Source organism: Octopus sinensis, linkage group LG7, assembly GCF_006345805.1.
Source record: "Octopus sinensis linkage group LG7, ASM634580v1, whole genome shotgun sequence".
NCBI lineage: Eukaryota > Metazoa > Mollusca > Cephalopoda > Octopoda > Octopodidae > Octopus > Octopus sinensis.
In genome coordinates, this window is record NC_043003.1 from 53262808 (window position 1) to 53280743 (window position 17936).

Below are 17936 nucleotides of genomic sequence, written 5' to 3' on the forward strand. Positions count from 1 at the left end.
ATATAAACAAATACATTCATATATTGTGGCACTCCGTCGGTTACGACGACGTGGGTTACAGGTGATCCGATCAACGGAACAACATGCTCGTGAAATTAACGTGCAAGCGTAGTTCTCGGGGAGATTCAGCGTGACACAGGGTGTCACAAGGCTGGCTCTTTGAAATACAGGTACAACAGAAACAGGAAGAAAGAGTGACTTCTCTATACTTCTCTATACTTTTTTTAATATCTCAATTTACCGCTCAATGTTCACGGTACACCACGTTCAAGAAAAACAGGGGGTGGGGAAAGATCAAGAAGAATGACGCCCTTGTCAGCCTCCAAAACAATTATGATGAATTTCTGTTCTGATCACTGCCACATGTACTTCTTAGGCCTTGGGGAAGAGTCTGACACTATTCAATGGAATGAGCCTTCATTTTTGGATCATAAAGATACGTCCATTCTTCAAACGCTTCCAGCAAATCAGAGCAGGTTTCCCTCCTTTTCTCCTTCAAATCGATTGTCAGGTGCTTGGTTACCCACTTTGCACACACTTTCCAAAACTCAAAATCTTTCACCAATCTGCTGCATTGCATTTTGACCGCGGCGCAGTTGTGCAGCAAGCCCTTGGATTGTGATCTTCTGTCCGCCTGAATCAGTTTCTCCACTCGCTGACGATTCGTGTCAGAGGTCGTAGTCAATGTTCTTCCACTGAGTGATTTGTTTTCAATGCTAGTTCTCTCTTCTTTAAACTTCTTCATCATATCAATAGTTTTTATCTCCGTAAAGAGCCTGTAGCTTTCTGTCGATGTTGGAGAGCCTGCATGAATTCAATGGCTGAACGTTGCTGCTGCTCGGAACCCATTGCTTACCTGAAATGAAAAAGAACAAGAAGAAGATTTACTAAAGTGGAAGAGTTATTCTGATAAAATATGCAATTCGAAAGACCTATGTCAGTTAATAAAAAGTTATGCCCTCTTTTGCATTACTTTCGGTAAAATCATTACGTGTATGTATGTATGTATGTATGTATGTATGTATGTATGTATGTATGTATGTATGTATGTATGTATGTATGTATGTATGTATGTACGCATGTATGTATGTATGTACGTATCTGTATATTTATGTATGCATGTATGTACATATGTATGTGTATGTATGTGTGTATGTATATATATAAATATATATATATATATATATATATATATACTCACACACAACGCGCGCGTATTTATATACAGGCAGAGTTAGGTATAAGAGAGACAGACAGACGAACAGACAGACAGATCCGTGCATATCATATTATGTTTAAGTATATACATATGTGTGTGCGTGTGTGTGTATGTGTGTCTGTGTGTGTGTGTGTGTGTGTGTGTGTGTGTATCTGTGTACTCGCATGTTTACAGTTTTTGTACAAGCACAAACACACACGTGTGTTTTGTGCGTTTTTCTGGGTGTGCGAGTGTATATGCGTTGTGTATGTGTGTATGTGTATATGTGTGTGTGTGTGTGTGAGAGAGAGAGAGAGAGAAAGAGAGGGAGATTGAGAGTTTATGCACTTATACACATACTCGCAGAGATAGATAAAGCAAAATTTTTCAAAACGAAGAACAGAAAGTGCAGAGGGAAAAAAACAAAAGAAAACAAAATCAAAGAAAGTTTGAGCTAGAGACACATTAACAATACCATGGATTCGTAAACAGACACTCGTACACAGTCATGAATATATAATGCGTATTCATAAAAAGCGCTTTGTCACATAATCCAACGTTTAGTTTTATCTTTTGATCAGTTCGTTCAAATCTCACCCTGACTGGGATTAGTTGAGTAAACTGATCTAGATCGTGTTGCTACTGTTCATGTGAGTTGCCCAGCAACCGTAACTCTTCACTCCATCTTCAAAGACAGAAGTCTGAATTTAACCGATTAATTTGCTGCCAGGACATCTAATATGACAAGAGAAAGGTATACAGACATCTAACTCTGGACATTATTTGTTTCAAGTACATTGTCTCCGGCCGCTTCTATCAGTTCGATTTTTTTATTTTTCCTTTTTGTTTTATGAGTGTAACATCGGATTCAATCTACCTTAAGCAAATCTAAGTGCAGGTTGAACCGTACGAAAATAATTTGGTGTATTCATATCGGTAGGTTCAATATACAAACATAACAATTCACTATTAGGTAGCATTTATATACATGTGGAACCTTTATATAAGGCGTGGCTGTGTTGTGAGAAGCTTGCTTTCCAACCACCTGGTTCTGGGTTCAGTCCCACTGCGTGGTACCTTGGTCATTAAAGCCTTGTGAGATGGAAACTGAAAGAAACCCTTCGTATATTTTTCTCTCTGTGTGCTCGTGTGTGAGTGCCTTTGTGTCTCTGTTTGTTACCCACCGTGCTTGACAACATGTATTGGTGTTTAAGTCCCCGTAACTTAGCGATTCGATAACAGAAATCGATACAATAAATACCAGACTTTAAAAAAAATTATGAACTGGGGTCGATTCATTCGACTAAAGAATTCTCAAGGTGGTGCCCCAGCATGGCCGCAGTCTGTTGGCTGAAACAAGTAAAAGATCAGAGGTATTTATGCGTATGTTTGTGTGTGTGTGTGTGTGCATACGTGTGCTTGTGTGTGTATGTGTGTATGTGTGTGTGAAAGAGAGAGAGAGAGAGAGAATGTGTGTGTGTGTGTTTGGATTTCCTTATTTGTAACACTGGATTCAATCTATAGTAAACAAAATTAAGTGCAGATTGAGCTTTATTAAAATATTTTAATTAAAATCATTGATAGTCTCAAAACCCTCTGAGGCCTGGGCTCCTGTGTCTAACTTTATGCTCCACCTGAGCTCCCGAGTAAAAAAATAAATTGTAACATATACAGCTCAAGAGTAACGACTGAAGGCAAACTAATGGACAGACCTGGCTGCATCTTCGTTTTCTACGCATGTTGTTCTTTATCGCTTCACCGAGAATTCTGCAGAGATGACATTTAAGCTATTCCCGCCATAGCAGGAAAATGGTGTGACAAGGTTAGATGCAAATTCCCCTTCTTTTCCATAAATAACGAAACCGCAGACAATAAGTAGCATAAGTTTTAGGAGATATTATTCAGAAGTGAATATGGTGACATAGTAAAAACAATTGAGCACTGCATTATATCCACGTCTTTATTTTCTGGGTTCAAATCCTACTTCGGTAACTTGTCCACGAGTCAAATACATTCATAATTATCCATTTGTTTCCAGCAGTTCAACTGATGTTCTTAACTGAACATCAATCAATAATTGGACAAATGTTCACTGGAAGAGGCTTCTTGTAACTATTACGCATTTATTGTAAGGTGGTGAATGGCAGAGCAACAGATCATATGATTTGCGAGATTTCCATACTTAGATATTGCATTGAAACTATATTTACAAGGTTAACCAAAAGTCACCCAACAGTAAAACAAAATTCCATAAATACTATCTGTAATTCTGTATTGACTCGAATGAAAAAATGTGTCGCTCAAGGACTTCAGTTTGAACAATTTTCATGATTTTTCATACTTAGATGCTTTTATAAAATTCATTCAGTCATTAAACATAAATAAATCTTAGAATTAAATGGTTTTGATTTACTATCAGGTGACTTTTGGCCAGCCCTGTATTTTTGTAAACACAACCAATGTTAGTGGTTTGTCATAAGGCGGCGAGCTGGCAAAACCGTTAGTATATCACGCAAAATGCATAATAGCATTTCTTCCGTCCCTCTACGTTCTGAGTTCAAAATCCGCCGTGGTGGATTTTGCCTTTCATCGTTTCGGCATCGATAAAATAGGTACCAGTTGAGTACTGGTACGGGTCAATGTAATCGACTATCTTTCTACCTTGTGGCCTTGTGTCAAAATCTGAAAACATTACATGCACAAACATGTGTATTGTGCATATCTATTGCTCATAGACACAAACGTAGTTGTGTGGTAAAAAGTTTGCTTCCCAACGATACGGTTCCGGATTCAGTCTAATTGCGTTGAAACTTGGGCAAGTGTCTTCTGCTATAGACCTGAGCCGACCAAAACCTTGCGTGTGGGTTTCGTTGACGGAAACTGAAAGAAGCTCGTCGATCATATATATGTGTGCGTACGTTTGTGTCCCATCACCGCTTGGCAAACGGTATGGTTTGTTTACACACCTATAATTTAGCGGTTCGAAGAAGAGACCGATAGAATACGGACCAGGCGTTAAAAATGAGTACTGGGGTTGATTTGTTCAGCAAAAATTTCCAAAGGCGGTGCCACAGCATGAATGCAATCCAATAACTGAAACAAGTAAGTGATACATTTAACCTTACTTATCACTGATCTTGATAACACGGTGCTCTCAACTGTGTTACATTTTTCAAGAATTGATTTGTTATAACACGGGCCAGCGATCAGACAAAGATTCTGCTTTGACCGCAAAAGCGTGCCTCAGCAACAACCACAATGCTCAGGGCAACCCGAGGTTTCGGAACGAAACATATTTTCCCATTTGGTAGAACAAACCAGAAATTTTAATAAACAGTTCACCGTATATTCTCTCTTGTATTGATAAACGATAATTACTCGATGATATTTTTGATGGATTATGAGATTTTCAGTTTAATATACTCTTAGTATTGTTTCTTATCAAAAGAGATCAATATTTTCTTACCTGTTAGTAATAATATTTTCTTTAGTTGACATACATCACCACAAGTATGTTAATATTTGATATTATTCAATAGATGGTACTTATCATTCACTGCGTCATTAATATCCTTGATAAAATACTTGTTGACAGTAATGTGGTAGGTAGACTAAAACAGTTTATTGCCAGCCTAAAGGACTCTTGTTGATAAAAAGATGTAGATTATAAAATATTTCAGTTTCGTGTGTTCAAAATCACGTCGTTCTCTCTTTCTCTCTCCTTCTCCCTCCCCCCTCTCTCTCCCTCTCTCTCTATACATACATATATATATATATATATATATATATATATATCCTCGTGTTAAGGAAACGTTCTGCTCCGGAACAACCTTGCAGTAACGTGGATTTCTGTAACGCAGAACGCATTTCTTATTCACTTCCATGCAGTATAGAGGTCAATGAAGAATAGTTTTCTCATAACGGCACGATTTTCCTGAACGTAAGTCTTCTTTAGCACATAGGTACTTCTGTGTGTGTGTGTGTGTGTGTGTGTGTGTGTGTGGTGTGTGTGTGTGTGTGTGTGTGTGTGTGTGTGTTTTGTGTGCCTGTGTTTGTCTCCCCCCAGCATCGCTTGACAACCGATGCGGGTGTGTTTATGTCCCTGTAACTTAGCGATTCGGCAAAAGAGACCGATAGAATAAGTACTAGGCTTACAAAGAGCAAGTCCTGGGGTCGATTTGATTCTTCTAAAGACGGTGCTCCACCATGGTCACAGTCAAATGACAGTAACAAGTAAAAAGATTAAAAAAATAAGATGCTTACATTTTGTTGCAAACTAAATATATATAGCCACATTAAATCTTAATCAACATTCATATTTCTGACACTCTTCTTTCATCTGTCTATCATATACTGGGATCTCGAGTATTGTTTCGTATTTCACTCGACATTATGCTTAACCTTATCCTGAATCTAATTCATCTCTTATATCCTCTATATGTACACTGTGCCAAATTCCTCCAATAACAATTCCAGTGTCTCGAAATCTATTCTATTTAACACCTTTAAATAATACACATTTCAATCGTATCTCTTCTGACCAAATTTATTAACATCATTTATTGTATCGACTTGGAACCAAATGCAACAGGATCTTTTGTTATAGAAATATGTAGTTCAGTTCCTAAAATCATGACCTTCGCCTCTCTAAACCCACTTATTATATAACTGCACCATCACTTCTGACTTCATAGAAACGATTATAAATTACCCACTTGAATTTAAGCTACTTTTATTCCCCGAAGCTGCTTCAGAAAGCACTAAAACCACTTGTCGAATGAAATTTTAGTATGATACAAAGTTTTTCTCTCAAGACTAATTGCCAAGTTTCTCACCTATAAAACATGACTGCATTTATTCACCATTTGGAAATTAATTTTGTTTCCTAATATCATCAGAAATTGGGCTTAGATAAAATTCAGAAAGTGTTACTATGTATCATTAATAACTTCTTAGCAATAAATTCAACGTTCACGATATGTACTGAACCTATTGAAAGTTGGAATGCTAGTTTATATCTTTGTATGAATCGAACCGAACATTCTGAAGATAGTGACATTATTGCCAAATATACCAAATAACAGTTTCTGATTCTGGAAGAAGACCAGCAATTTTGATGGGGGAGAGGATTAGTTCATACCCGCTCGACTCCTGTACATGAATGATACTTTATTTTATCGGCTGCGGAGCGATGTAACACGAAGCTGACCTCGGTGGAATTTGAACTCAGAATATAAGGAGACGAAACAAATGCCGCTAAGCATTTTTTCCGATGCTCAAAGGACTCTACCAGCTCAGCACCCTAATTCTGCCAAATAATAGCCATTTTTATGACCTCTTCTTTGCTAAATATGATTTCCAAACCATCATTTATAACAAAAATTTCCTTTTAACATTCTAATATTAAATTTATGATTCCATACCCATTAAACTGGTGCACCATTAATTAACGGTACTCTACTATATTAATCAACCATACCAGTCATTGCTTTCCCAGTGTTTTGTAAGTTCCTTGTAATTCCACATAAATTTCCACTTTGGGTGTCCGACTTCCAATGTCGGTCAAATCTATCCAACTCAACCATTTATTTTTTTTCATTATCATACTCTGTTTCTCTTGCATTTTCTTCAAACCCATCTAGTTACTTTTTCATAAACACTTATTACTCATTCTCTGGACGTGGCCACACCAATTTCATTCAATGATTTTGTAAATATGATTGTCATTAATACATTTTTTTTCTTTTCTGGATACATACATTTCATTATTTTATGGCTCTTCCGTGTTATTCCAACCATAACACATTCATGAACAGACTGAGCTTGTTTTTTTCTTTTCTTTTCTTTTCTTTTTTCTTGTCTGGTGCCATGTTTCTGTACCATAAGAAATTTTAGGGTTGATATAATTTGCTAATTGGCGTATTTTCCTTTACTTAGTTATTCTGTTATAAGTAAACCAAGGTAATGTAATTGATTAATGAAGTTGTTTTTTTTTTTTGCAACTTGAATCTTAGGAACTTAATCTATCATTTCAAAGAGTATTTTTTCATGCTCATTCTTATTCCTACGCCTTTACTTTCTGCTTTCAGTTGTTCTTAAAAAGTTTGAAGTATTATGTCGTCTACGAATCGGTGAATGAAAAAGTTATCATTAATTTTAATTCCATTTTTGTTTTCATCCCAGTTCAGTTCCCAAAATACTTCTATGCCGGCTGTGAATAATTTGAAAGGAATAGGATCTCCTTGTCTTACACGCTTTTGGATTTAAAAATCAGTTTGAACTATTGTGTTGTATAATTAAAGTTGCAGCATAATGGTAGCTATATTTTTATATATGACATCACTGCTTGTATCTCTGCCGAGTCGGACGCTCTATAGCGTTCAGATAATTCTATAAAAAGTTCGATAATATTGAGAATGCGCTTACTAAAGAATTATTCGTTTCTTCCTGGAATATCTAGAATAATCAATTCTTTTATTGTGAAAAATATAAAGTGACTATGATATAACTTTAAAAGTTTGAAGAAATTACCCTCATATCTTTCTTTTAACCATTCTCATTTAAAATGTGTTTATCTTAACCGAAATTTTAAAAAGGAAAACATTTCTTTATGATTGTCATCAACATATAGCACAATATTACTAATGTAGCTCTAACTTCATCTAAGTTATAACCCACTTGCATCACACTGCAAAAATAGATCAAGCTACAGAGAATTTTCGTATTGGAGAAGCTTTGCAAAAGACACGCTTAAGAAATAAAATAGCAAACTAGTGAAGATGGAGAACTTCTTGCAATGCGAGAAGGAAAAAGTTCAATAACCTTTATATATTTCTTGCACTAAGGACTTTTCTAAGCTTTTCTTTGAATAATGGCATAATCCGTATATTTATTTCAGGAAAACGAAGTGGGAACTTGTAAGGTTTATCAGTTTACCAAGACATTATCTGGGATCATATATTTCTCATTCTTTACTGATGATGATCATGTAGGCCTGTAAAAATATTGATTAAATAAAATTATTTGCTTCCTATATTGGCTAAATTGCAGAAAAAAAACTTCGGGATATATTCAAATGTTTCAAATGTTACCAAACCCTTTTAAGCATAAAATATTTTGGCACATTCCTTAAAAACAGGCACTCACCCAATTCAGTCCGCGATTAGTAGACGAAGCATAAACAAATAGAAGTTTTTCTCACAATCTACTTGCAGTACGGTAGTTGTATAACTTGAAGTGATGGGAATTCCGCCAAGAACTCTTCCGAAAATTGTCCAGTCATTAAAACCCTGTCATTCAGTCGATCTCTGTCTACAGAGAATTGTTTCTTCAAATGCATTGTTGAAAAAGTAGGACATAAAACTAAGAAATATATTATTGGATATGCGAAGAAAATGCATCGTTTCTTAGATTGTATTTTTCAACGCCAAATCTAGAAGGGAAAGACAAGAAATTTATCATGATTAATTAACACGGTTCCGCTTTAAATGATAAAACAAACGCTTAGTTTAAAGTGTTCTACATTTAGAGGGAACGTCACTAACTGCCTACTTTGTAATAATCAACGACTTGAAACAATGTATTCAATTCGAAGTATTAAACAACTGCAGAATAATCACTAATGAAAGTGTCAGGCAATAAATAATGTCGGTTAGATCGATCACTCGTCAAGGAATTAAAAACTTCTACGGCCATGTCTGGCAGAAATGTTTAAAACACATAGTATTTCTTCTGAAGAATTTAGTTCACAAGTAGATTATTTCTAAATAACTGTTTCAAATCTCAAATGTTTCTTGTGTAGATTCATTTCATATTGAATAAAATAAAACATATCAATACAAATTTTGCTTTTAAGAAGTTTATCAAGAAAAATTTATTTGATAATGTAATAAAATCGGCTCAGGCGATTTCATTTTTATGATAATACTAATTTAACAAAAGGCGGCGAGCTGGCAGAAACGTTAGCACGCCGGGCGAAATGCGTAGCCGTATTTCGTCTGCCGTTACGTTCTGAGTTAAAATTCCGCCGAGGTCGACTTTGCCTCTCATCCGTGCTAATGTTTCTACCAGTTTGCCGCCTTGTACTAGAATGTAATATCCTTACTACTATAGGCACAAGGCCTGAAATTTAAGGGGAGGGGACTAGTTGGTTACATTGATCCCAGTGATTCACTGGTACTTAATTTATCGACCCCGAAAGGATGAAAGGCTAAGTCGACCTCGATGGAACTTTAACTCAGAATGTAGAGACGAGTGAAATACTGCTAAGCCTTTCGTCGAGTGTGTTAACGATTCTGCCAGCTCGCCACCTTGTACTAGAATGTAATATCAACAGCTTGCATAACCAATTACTTTTAAAATCTCAAATTTTCGGCATTTCAAACAATAAGAATCTAACATGTATTTTTCCCATGTTAAGTTTGTAGCATGTGATACATTCATAATTCTTTCATAAAAGAATAATTACAGTCAATGTTGTTCTTTTACATGACTTTTCTTATTAAGATTCTAAGAGTCTGTCGTAATACAAGCTTCCTTTGAACAGCCCCCAAGGAGCTTTTCTTGAGACGGTATTAGTTTTATTTAACCTGAAAGGACGATGAACAGAGTTAATCCTGGTAGAATTTAAACTTAAATACTGAGACATGGAAGTAGAATCCGGTAAAGTTTAAAGTATCATGCCGACTCTCTCAATATTTCTGTTGAAAACAAAAACGGTTTCATAAAGCCACCCCACATATTTTAATTGGAATAACGTTCTAGCAAGCTCTCGGTAAAATTAGTCCACTACCTGGTTTCAAATTCTTCGTTCTTATTCCATTTCCTTAGAACATTGATACACTTTAAAAAAATAAAATGATAAAACAATTAGTTTTACTAACCAAAATTTTTTTAGATACATAAAGTGAGACTGAAATATTACTGGACCCAATCGTATAGCATTTTGAGGATATTTATGATGTATCAAATATTATCTTGTCTACAAAAATTAACAAATTTACAAATCTTTCCACTATTGTATTAAACAAAATAACAAAGATTTTATTTAACTTGACAACAAGAATGGAAGTAAAAAGTTGCAGTTTATATTTTTCAAGTACATAAGCGCCACTCGTTAAACGAAATGGCTTCAACCGAGAGTTGAAACCATATCGCTACCTCGGCTTTTCAGAGCTTTATCTTTTATTATACGGCTCTCACTAATATATCTAACAATATTCTATCTATATTACGGTGGCTTCTAAACAGAATTGAACAGTTCCAGAGAAAAAATGTTAACGGTTTTAGTTTCTTCCGTCTGCGATTTGAATTCAACTCCTATTGTGATCGATAAAATATGCATCAGTTATACTTAGGAATTGACTCAAACTTTTCAACAAAATTTTAGCCAACAAAAGAGCTGCGTATGGTTACTGGATGTGATAGCAGTAGCAGTCATATCTTCTCAATTTACATCCTACAGTCTTAAAAAAAATTTACATTCGACAATGCAGTCCATGATGCGCAATGCCTGAAAAGAGATTATGGCCGGAATGCTTTTGGATATAGATCTGATCGAACAGAGTAGATCCTTGGGTTAAATAACAACAATTAACCTTGCAGTGTATCAAGCGATGTTGCTTCTATGCGATCGGTTGTCTAATAACAATGAAATCTCCTCCAGATAACACCCTACCATTTAAAATAATACTAATATAGCCCTAGATACATAATGCCTGAAAAAGACGGGATGGTCACGATTAAAACTTTGACCATAGTCTTCTTCGTCAGAGATGACGGGAACTAAATGACAAAAGCGAAAACAAATACCCGATATCGAAGCAAGAAATCAATATCGTGTAGTCAATTTTTAAATCAATATCGTGTAATCAGTTTTTAAACGTAGACTATTCACAAAGGGGAAAAACAAAAACATGAGCTAACAGTAAAAAATCTCAACTACAAATACATCGAGTCTTAGAACTTTATAGAAAGCTTCACCACTTTAATTGAGGCTGGTATTTTATCTAGAAAAGGTGTTTGCTAGTTGTCAGTACGGTCAACTACATGCACCGGCCTCTCTGTTGTAAATGCGAGTTCGCTGACCCGATCAGCTTCCTCATAATCACCTTCGTTCGCACAATGCTTTCTGTTTCCTCACCATTACATATTGCCGATCTGTAAAGATGACTGGTGTCTTTCTCTGGCAGCTATGATGCTGAGTTAAGCGCATCATTAAACGGAAGATTTCAATTTCTTGTAGAGGATGTCAGTGTCATAACATTTTCTGCCTTTCTCAAAGTGAAGCCTTAAGTTTTGGTGAATATTATTCTCTAGAATGATCTTGCTTTTCTTGGCCTAAATTAAACAGCTATTTGATTGCCGTAAGGTTATAGAAGTGATGATTGACAGCAAATGTCAAGGAAAGAGGTTGCTATATGAAGGATGAGAGAAGTTTGTAAGATAGAGAAAAAAGAAAGAAAAATAAGAAAGAAATCAAACAAGGAAGAAAAAGCGAAAGAAGCAAACAAATAAACAAAAAGAGATAAAGGGAGAAAAACAAATGGCGAAACAAACAGTGAAAAGAAAACTGAAGGGAAGAAAAGAGCGAAGAAAAATACATAAAAATAAAAAGAGAAAGAAAGGCATTTATAAATGGGTGAAGGTCAAATAAAGACATTGGAAGAATCGTGTGAGAAAAGAACGAATGAGCGATATAGTAATAATGCAAGTGTGAGCTAGATGTTAGGAGAGAACGATTGTTAATAAAGTGTAAAGAGTGTAAGGGAATGAAGAGAAAAGAGGAAGGGGGAAAACGAAAGAAAAGAATTCGTTTTTCAGGGGTGATCCATCATTTTTGCTTTATTTCGCTTGTTTTACGTTCGGATAAGTTTAATACCGTTTTGGTTGTCTCTATGGAAACACGCCTGTTTGATGTTTCCAGCAGGTTTAATGTTAGAACGATTCCTTTTTGATGACTGCGTTGTTTTATAGCTGAATGAAAGACACTAACTGTCTTCTGCACAGCGGCTCATTGGTTTTCATTTCTTCTTACTAGTATTGTGCAAAATTAAAGGAATTATTAAAACTTTGCAGAACACTTTGCAATAAAATGAGGGCAATTATTTTGATAAAACGAAAACATTATTTTAATCTAAATGCCACAATGTACATGTGCCTATTTGTATCTACCTCTGTAGATGAACAATGAAGGGTCAATTTTAATTGTATATTATTTCTCCCCACGCGTTATCTCGATTCTAGTTCTTCATTGAAATATATTTACTTCACTTACGCCACTAAACCATAAATGTTTTACAATTGTGATTCCTTCCTTTATAAATCTGTGGCCTCGTAAAGAAACCTATTACGTTGCTTTTCATTAAGACATGAAATTCTTACATTGGCACAACACCACAAATTTATGTAGTAAAAATATAAACGAATGAATCGGATCAATACTTAATTAATTAATATGTATTTTATTGCTACCAGTGAGATGCCAACTTCAATGGTATTTCATCTCGGGACAAAACTAAATGCTGAACTGAAGAGAGTTACCGTTTCTGCTGTTCCCCTAAATTTCTCTCTTTTAATAGATGGCATGTAAATTCTTTTATACGATACAAACAAGAAGGTGATATTTTTCTGAACGTGACATGGCCGTTAGAACAGCAGAAATAATGAGTAGATTACCCTTACAAGGCGGAAAAAATTTTTTATAATTATGTTACATAAATTGTTAGGTTCTAAACTGCATTTAAATTCACGACTTAGTTTCAATTCTCTGTTAGAAGCAACTTCGCTTTATTTTTTCCTATACTCTTTTACTCTTTTACTTGTTTCAGTCCTTTGACTGCTGCCATGCTGGAGCACCGCCTTTTGTCGAGCAAATCGACTCCAGGATTTATTCTTCGGAAGCCTAGCACTTATTCTATCGGTCTCTTTTACCGAACCACTAAGTCACTATCGGTTGTCAAGCGATGTTGGGAGGGGGACAAACAAAGACACAAACATATACACACACATACATTATATATATATATATATTGATATACATATATACGACGGGCTTCTTTCAGTTTCCGTCTACCAAATCCACTCACAAAGCTTTGGTCTCCTCGATGCTATAGTAGGAGACACTTGCCCAAGGTGCCACGCAGTGGGAATGAACCCAGAACCACGTGGTTGGTAAGCAAATTCCTTACCACACAGCCACTCCTGCGCCTATTATAGAATAAACACCAACATTTTCTTGCTGAGTTTGGAGGAGGAAGCAGTGCTCATAATTACTGCGGGTCCTTCGAGGTCGGTGAGCCTGATCCCAATGATGTTCCATGTTAATTGTTGCAACACGGGTAACAAAGGTTGCAGAGATGCGATAACCGAAGTGGAGGAGGTGCTATACCAGCCAGCTCCATGGAACAGAGGCCATCATAGAAGAAATAAAAAAAAATATGACAGAGGGAGAAGGTGGCACACTTGTGGTCCAGAGGGGAGTTGCCATTCTCTGGATGTGATCCTGGATGTCTGGATGCATAACAGCAGCACCGTCACAGATGTAGAAGTAATATTCCATCGATGATCTCAATCAAGCTTTGTAGAGTGTTAAAATTGTTGGAGGCTGAAATAGTTTTCTGGTCCTGGATAGAAGATCCACTGTTTGAGATGTAGTCCTGACTATGCTAAGGATTTATTTTTACAAAGAGAGTTCCTCGGTGACATTGAGACCCAGCATTAGGAACAACTGTAAGGGCTCAAGTTGATTGCCACTCATTTTAGGCAATGTGGAGATGATGTTTTCTTGATATGAGTTGTGCATGAGATTTTTGCTCTTAAACAAGATTGGCATGGTCCCCCTAAAGGACACTCTTAAGGTGGTCGATCATGGAAAAAGTGCAGGTTTGGCGTGTAGTGTCAAGAACTTCTCGTGCAGTGTCGTGTAGTGCCAAAAACTACAGAACTTGACTATTACTTTATTACATCAACTCACGCAAGAGTGAAAAGCAAAGATGGCCTCAGTGGTATTTGAACTCAGAGTGTAAAGAGCTAGAACAAATACCATTACGCATTTTTCCGATGTTTTCACGAATTTGCCATTCAGATTAATGTGAACAATACCGTACACAATAGTCCCTTTTTGTTGCGTTGCAATATATGGGAAAAGCTATTGAAAATTATTTCTATTTTCACGATCTCAGAGGAAAATTTAACTACTTCCGGTTGAGTCACTCATGCTATTTCCCCATTGAGTCTTCTGCAAACATGAAGCCTGTCCCTACAGATATAGCATAAGGTTCTATATAAAAGGTGCTTCCTCTCTCGTATGTTTAGACACATTCCTCTATATTACTATAGATTCACAGAAATGTTTGTTTTCATTTGAGAAGAGACCAACAAATTCTCCTTATCGCAAGGTATTTTTAAGTTTGTGCACGTAATGAATTTAAAGAAACTATAAAATCAAAATGAAACAAACAAGCAATCTCGTTGTTGCCATAACACTATTTTTATTCCTCCATTTTTTCCTCTTTCTGTATATTTCTTTTTTTATTTTCTCAAGAAATTTTACGCTAAGCGTTTCCGTTTTGTTTTGCTCATTTTTTTTATCACAAGGACATAAATGTGGATAGGAAATTAAAGGAACTGAAAATGTCTAAAACAAAACAGAGAAATACAATTGGATATACTTAAAAGGCTAATGCAATTCTAATGTAATTATTTTCTACTTCTAACATATTTTCTCTACCTGAAAGAAACCTTATTTTCAGTCAGTTCATTGTTGTAAACGATTAAACTGTTTATAATTAAACTCCTTATGAAAGCATTTTCAAGTTGCATGCTAGATATTTGTGTCTTACGTAACAAAATAGTGTGTGGGTGAATTTTGCCATTTATCAAATAATGTCTTGTACAATTAACTAACGTTTCTTCTATCAATTTGATTTTATAGGAGCCCAGTTTTCAGTTGAAGATGAAAATAAAAGAACGAGAACAGCATATACAAGAGGTCAGTTGCTTGAACTGGAAAAAGAATTCCACTTCAACAAATATATTTCCAGACCACGTCGGATCGAACTAGCAGCGATGTTGAACTTAACTGAAAGACACATCAAAATTTGGTTCCAGAATCGTCGTATGAAGTGGAAAAAAGACGAAGCAAAGCGCCGACCGCGACCTTTGGCAATGTCACCTAGCAGTAACGTGTCACAGACTAATAGTGCAAGTAATGGCTCACCTCCAACGGGTAACAATTCAAGTACATTAAACAGCTGCGGTAGAAACAGCACATCGATATCCAACCGCAGCAGTAATAACTGTGATGGTAGTCTCTCACCCACTTTAGACAGTCCTCGCAGAATCAAAGGCATGACTGGTTGCAGAGACTCCTCAGATGAGAATGGTATACCGTCACCGCAAAGACATTCTGATGGTTACGACAGTACTTAATCACCTGAACACCTTCACAGATCTAAAAGAAAACTTCACATTAATATAACCTAAATTTTTATACCCTGTGCTTTTGCTTATCTGTATACTTTATGTATGTTCTGAGTAAAGCCAGGAAGCAATTTTAAAACTGGCAGTTTGTGAATTATACATAGATGCAAATAAAGGTATGATGAATAAATATTAGACAATATTAAATTATAAAAGCTATTGCTGTTTTAAAACATTATCGATCAGTCATTTGCTTATGCCCTAATGTTTCGACATTTATTCGATCAAGTTTTCATAATATATTTGTTATGAGGGTGGCAAAATACTAAGAAATCAACACAGCTAGAAACACATATCAACAAAATAATTTTTGTCTTTATCCTCGTCAACACATGTGACAGGGCATGCGGGTGTATTTTATGAATTTACTTTATTATCAAACATTAAAAAAAGTTTCAAATTATGTAAAACAATAAAGAATCTAATAGATATAATGAATTCAATATGTCTAGTTTGGTAGCATTTCTACAAAACCTGATTCATGATGCTCGGAATAATCATATATGAGTCAGATTTAAAATGTGTGTGTGTGTGTGTGTGTGTGTGTGTGTGTAAAGGTTGTAAAGATGTAATTTACTGAATGCAAAAATTATTTTATATATTGGGTACTGGATAGACATATATATCACATCGGAAATTTACAGTCTACTCTAAATTTGGTTCTTACCTGGAATGACCCCGTAAGTCGTGTGCAGGCCGGCTTGAGGCAACATTTAGTGGACACACAGATGGCGATCATATACATACATATATATATATATATATATATATATACATGCATACATATATACATACATGCGTACGTACTTACATACATATACATACATGTATGCATATATGTGTGTGTTTCTATATTTCTGTACACTTATACACACACAGGCACACACACACACACACATATATACATATATGTATATACATTTATTATATATATGTATGTATATATGGTATGTGCGTACCTGTGTGTGCGTCGACTGATAAACATATGAGCCTACAGTTTGATTCATAAATTATTGATGCGTTACTGGTGAGGTGTTTTTCTTTTTTTACAATGATGTAGCATACTACAGGATACATCAATAAATTTTAGTCAATAGTGTTTACATTGTGAGATGAAAACACCTTATCGTTATATGCAATATCTTGATACAAACAAAAAGATGGGTCAGATGGACTTCTTTCAAACATCTGCAGAAATATATAAAGAAAAAAAAACAACTACAACACAAAGAAAATATACTTAGAATGTACATCTATGGAAATCTGTCAAAATAACTGATTTTGTACTTGGCTTGCAAGACTTATGATGTGAAATCGTATGGTGAAACAGATTTTGTTGTGTCTCGGAAGGGTCATAATGCTAATCATAAACACACGCACTGGCTCTAGATCACTTATTATTATTAATGTTATTATTGTTAGTTAGTTAGTTAGTTAGTTAGTTAGTTAGTTAGTTATTTAGTTAACTAGTTAAGCGTTTAGCTAATTAACTAATTGATCGTTTGAGGAAGTCTGAACTAGAGAGAGGAGGTCATTGACGAGATCGCATTTGGCGATGAAAGGACTTTTAAAACCTAACTGGCTGATTGATTGAGCGACTAAACAAACGATTAATTAAGCAATCAATTAATTAATTGGTAAGTTGTTAACTAAATGACTATTAATACGAAGACTAATGATAATAATAAAAACAATAAAATAGAGCCAGTGCGTGTATTTGCATAACGACCTTCGTGAGATAAAACAAAATGCCAATTTACCGCTTTTCATGTTAACGCAACTTTTCTAGCTAACACCTTTTTGAAAAGAAAATTGGCTCTGCATATCAAAAAAGAAAACATATCAGCGTTACCTCCTTCAAAATCTTGAATGTTGAAGAAGGGCTTTGTTGGTGTCGTGGAAAAAAATAGAAATTGTATGATTTAAAGGTGTGAAAGAAGGATCGTTCCAGAGTCGGCTAAAATTGAACATGTTAATCCGTAAGTGTGTACGGAAGCACAATCCCACAGAAAATACAAATATGTGACTCAACTTTTCTATAGTTACTTTCACATTTGCAACATCAAGTTGGATTAGTATTCACACGCAATTTTTATCCACGTTTTTGCAAAATCTACATTAATAATTCGACGAATTCCAAAAAAATTTAGCATCAGAGCTTTCTCCCAAGTAACTTCCCCTCTTTTGATTCGTATACTGAGCCGGTCACATAAATATACAACGAAGTTTCATCAATGAGTCCAATGTTTTTGCTAAT

General features: G+C 35.4%; 1 protein-coding gene across 1 annotated transcript; it reads left to right on the forward strand.

Moving 5' to 3' along the window:
- Window positions 1-303: 303 nt before the first annotated feature.
- On the forward strand, window positions 304-16056 carry LOC115214412 (pancreas/duodenum homeobox protein 1-like). Its single transcript, XM_036504403.1, has 3 exons — window positions 304-476; window positions 2082-2134; window positions 15132-16056. The coding sequence occupies exons 1-3, from the start codon at window positions 304-306 to the stop codon at window positions 15626-15628; spliced, it is 723 nt and encodes a 240-aa protein (XP_036360296.1). The 3' UTR covers window positions 15629-16056.
- Window positions 16057-17936: the final 1880 nt, after the last annotated feature.